Source organism: Cebus imitator, unplaced genomic scaffold, assembly GCF_001604975.1.
Source record: "Cebus imitator isolate Cc_AM_T3 unplaced genomic scaffold, Cebus_imitator-1.0 Scaffold2599, whole genome shotgun sequence".
NCBI lineage: Eukaryota > Metazoa > Chordata > Mammalia > Primates > Cebidae > Cebus > Cebus imitator.
This window is the reverse complement of record NW_016109914.1, coordinates 1-3,158: the sequence shown is the minus strand read 5'-3', so window position 1 is coordinate 3,158 and position 3,158 is coordinate 1. Positions and strand designations below refer to the sequence as shown.

Genomic DNA, 3,158 nt, shown 5'->3' with positions numbered 1-3,158 from the left:
GGGCAGTCTAGCTGCACCCTCACCATACTTAGCACACAATAGGTACTTACCAAATGTGTGCTGAAATGAACAGAAATGGGAAGGCCTGATCCAGTTCCCTACATCATTCTGGCCAGGGCTGGGCTTGAATCCATGTCTCTTGCTTTAAGGTTGAAGACAACTCTCCCTGCCCTCTCATTCTCCTGATCAATGGCCAAAGGCCAAAATCAACCCAGATCATAGCTAAATATAAATTTGCTTTTCTGATCTAGGACCCAAATTAATGTATTTTGTTTTTCTCAAAGGTACCCTGTTATTTTCTAGAGCAGTTCAAGCCGACTAACCCACAAATCTTAACACTCAAGGGAGACTGGGGGCCCTGCTGGATCACAGGGGGCTCAAACTGGATCCAGAGGTGAGGAACTGGCGAGCTGTGGGCAGTTCACATTCTTCTGTGTGTGGGGGGTGGGGGTGGGGTGGGAGTGTTCAGTGGGGAACACTGAGGCTGGATTTTGCAGGGGCCAGAAAAGGAAGGGAGGATATGGCTTACACAAGTTCTGCCAAATCTACCATGCAACCCCCTTACAGCCTTTCTTTCATTCATCCACTCATTCATCCATTCAAGCAGGGGATGTGACAGTGAGGCAGATCCACAAGGTCCCAGTCTTTATGATGCTTCTGTTCCAATCCACTTTGGGATAAGCAGAGTCCCTTAGTAATATGAGGGGGTTCCAAGCAGAAAGGACCTCCCTGGCTCCCCGTGCCAGACAGACATCACATAAGGATGCTCGGGGCTTCTGCTGTGTTTAATGGCAGCCCCTTCCTTGGCTCTGGGACTCAGGCCCAAGTCCAGAACTGGTTTGAGGCTGGTGGTTAATCTGAGAATGCAACAGGAGATGCTCTGCTGTGCTCCCCAGCAGGGGCCCAGGGGCTCCTCAATTCTTTCTCTCAGCTGAATTCTCACCCAGCAGGCTCTAGACCCCATCTAAGCAATTACTAGTTGAGACCGGACCCACAGCCACCAGGAGGTGTGTGAGGCCCAAAAGGCCATCAACTCCGACAAATACTTGCAAGATGCCCTCTGGGTGGCCGGCTCTGGGTCAGTTACCCTGAGGGGGGTATGCCCAGAACCAGAAAGGAAGGGCACTCTTCTGCTTTCTAGAGCTGGGGTCTCCATGAAAGAGTTCTTGAAGGATGGAATGACCAGGCCTGGGCAAACTCTGACTTTTAGACAATTCTGGAGTGTGGGTACAGATGATCAGTGCTTGGCTGGTCAGAAAAGGGAAAGTCAGGAATGTGGGGGGAAGTGAAAATAAAATGTTTCTATTCTCTAAATTCACAATAGGGTTGATGAGGGAGCAGCCAGGCTCAGTGGCTCACATCTGTAACTCCAGCCTTTTGGGAGGCCACGGTGGAAGGATCGCTTGAGGCCAGGAGTTGGAGACCAGCCTGGGTAACATAGCAAGACCCTGTCTCTACAAAAAATATGTAAATTAGCAGGGTGTAGGGGCACATGCCTGCAGTCCCAGCTACTACACTCAGAAGGCTGAGGTGGGAGGACTGCTTGAGCCCAGGAGTTTGAGGCTGCAGTGTGCCACGATCATGCCACTGCATTCCAGCCTGGATGACACAGCCAGGCTCTGTCTTAAAAAAAAAAAAAAAAAAAAAAAAAAGACAGGATATTTTAACTCCCAATGAGTAGGAAAGATATAATGTCAGATTAAAATGACTGTGTTCTCATCGATCGAGGTGGTTCATGCCGATAATCCAAGCACTTTGGGAGACCGAGGCGGGTGGATCACTTGAGGTCAGGAGTTCGAGCTTCCAAACACTGTGAAATCCGTCTTTACTAAAAATGCAAAAATTAGCCTGGTGTGGTGGTGCATGTCAGTAGTCCCTGCTACTCTGGAGGCTGACGCAGGAGAATCACCTGAACTAAGGAGGCGGAGGTTTAAGTGAGCTGAGATCCTGTCATTGTACTCCAACCTGAGTGACAGAGGGAGACTCTGTGTCAAAAAAAAAAAAAAAAAAAAAAGATTGTGTTCTCCAAATCCGAGCCCCACCCTCTCCCACAAAAGGACAGCTGACAATCTTGCATGATTCCCAAAGCCTGGATTACATCAACCACTGGGCGGATATTAAGACCCAGCTCTGGCATTCCGTTCCAAGGCCTCTGTGTGCCCTCGGAGTAGCCATGATGAGCAAAGCTCACCCTCCCGAGTTGAAAAAATTTATGGACAAGAAGTTATCATTGAAATTAAATGGTGGCAGACATGTCCAAGGAATATTGCAGGGATTTGATCCCTTTATGAATCTTGTGATAGATGAATGTGTGGAGATGGTGACTAGCAGACAACAGAACAATATTGGAATGGTGGTAATACGGGGAAATAGTATCATCATATTAGAAGCCTTGGAATGAGTATAAATAATGGCTGTTCAGCGGAGAAACCCATGTCCTCTCTCCATAGGGCCTGTTTACTATGATGTAAAAATTAGGTCACGTACATTTTCATATTAGACTTTTTGTTAAATAAACTTTTGTAACAGTCAAAAAAAATTTTTAAAAAAGGACCCAGATCTGAGGAAAGGAGAGGTTCTTGGAATCCCACAGGGCTGCCCAGTCCTCACACGCATCCGGGTGTTTGCTCACCATGCTTCCCATGGCACTCTGACACTCACGCTCATTATTCACACTCAGGTTAGGCATCTCCTCCTTCCAGCAGGGCTGGCTTCATGGGGGGAGACCTGTGAGGCCACAGAGCCCTGTGCTCAGTAGGGCCCTGTGCTTGGTTTAATGCTCTGCTACTGCCATCTTGAAATCTGAATGAGAAGCCTTGCATTTTCGTTTTGCACTGGGCCGTACAAATAATGTAGCATGATTCCATAACATCTTTTTCTTTTTTAAAGAATTTTATTGGCCGGGCGCGGTGGCTCATGCCTGTAATCCCAGGACTCTGGGAGGCCAAGGCGGGCGGATCACCTAAGGTCGGGAGTTCAAGATCAGCCTGACCAACATGGTGAAACTCTGTCTTTAAAAAAAAAAAAAGAATTTTATTAACCGTACTACTCCTTGCAAAGTAGGGTGAATTCATAGGCAGTGTGCCCAGAGTTGGCCCATAGTATCTTTTTTTTTTTCCACTCAGAAAACGATTCGGTTTCAATGCACATAATATCTT

At 47.4% G+C, this 3,158-nt stretch overlaps 1 protein-coding gene across 1 annotated transcript; it reads left to right on the top strand.

Moving 5' to 3' along the window:
• Positions 1-2,139: 2,139 nt before the first annotated feature.
• Positions 2,140-2,401, top strand: LOC108299177 (small nuclear ribonucleoprotein G-like). Its single transcript, XM_037735972.1, has one exon. The coding sequence runs from the start codon at positions 2,174-2,176 to the stop codon at positions 2,399-2,401; it is 228 nt and encodes a 75-aa protein (XP_037591900.1). The 5' UTR covers positions 2,140-2,173.
• Positions 2,402-3,158: the final 757 nt, after the last annotated feature.

What these genes read in the sequence shown, in the direction of transcription:
- LOC108299177 (XM_037735972.1), top strand. Translation starts at nt 2,174, where the DNA reads ATGATGAGCAAAGCTCACCCTCCCGAGTTGAAAAAATTTATGGACAAG.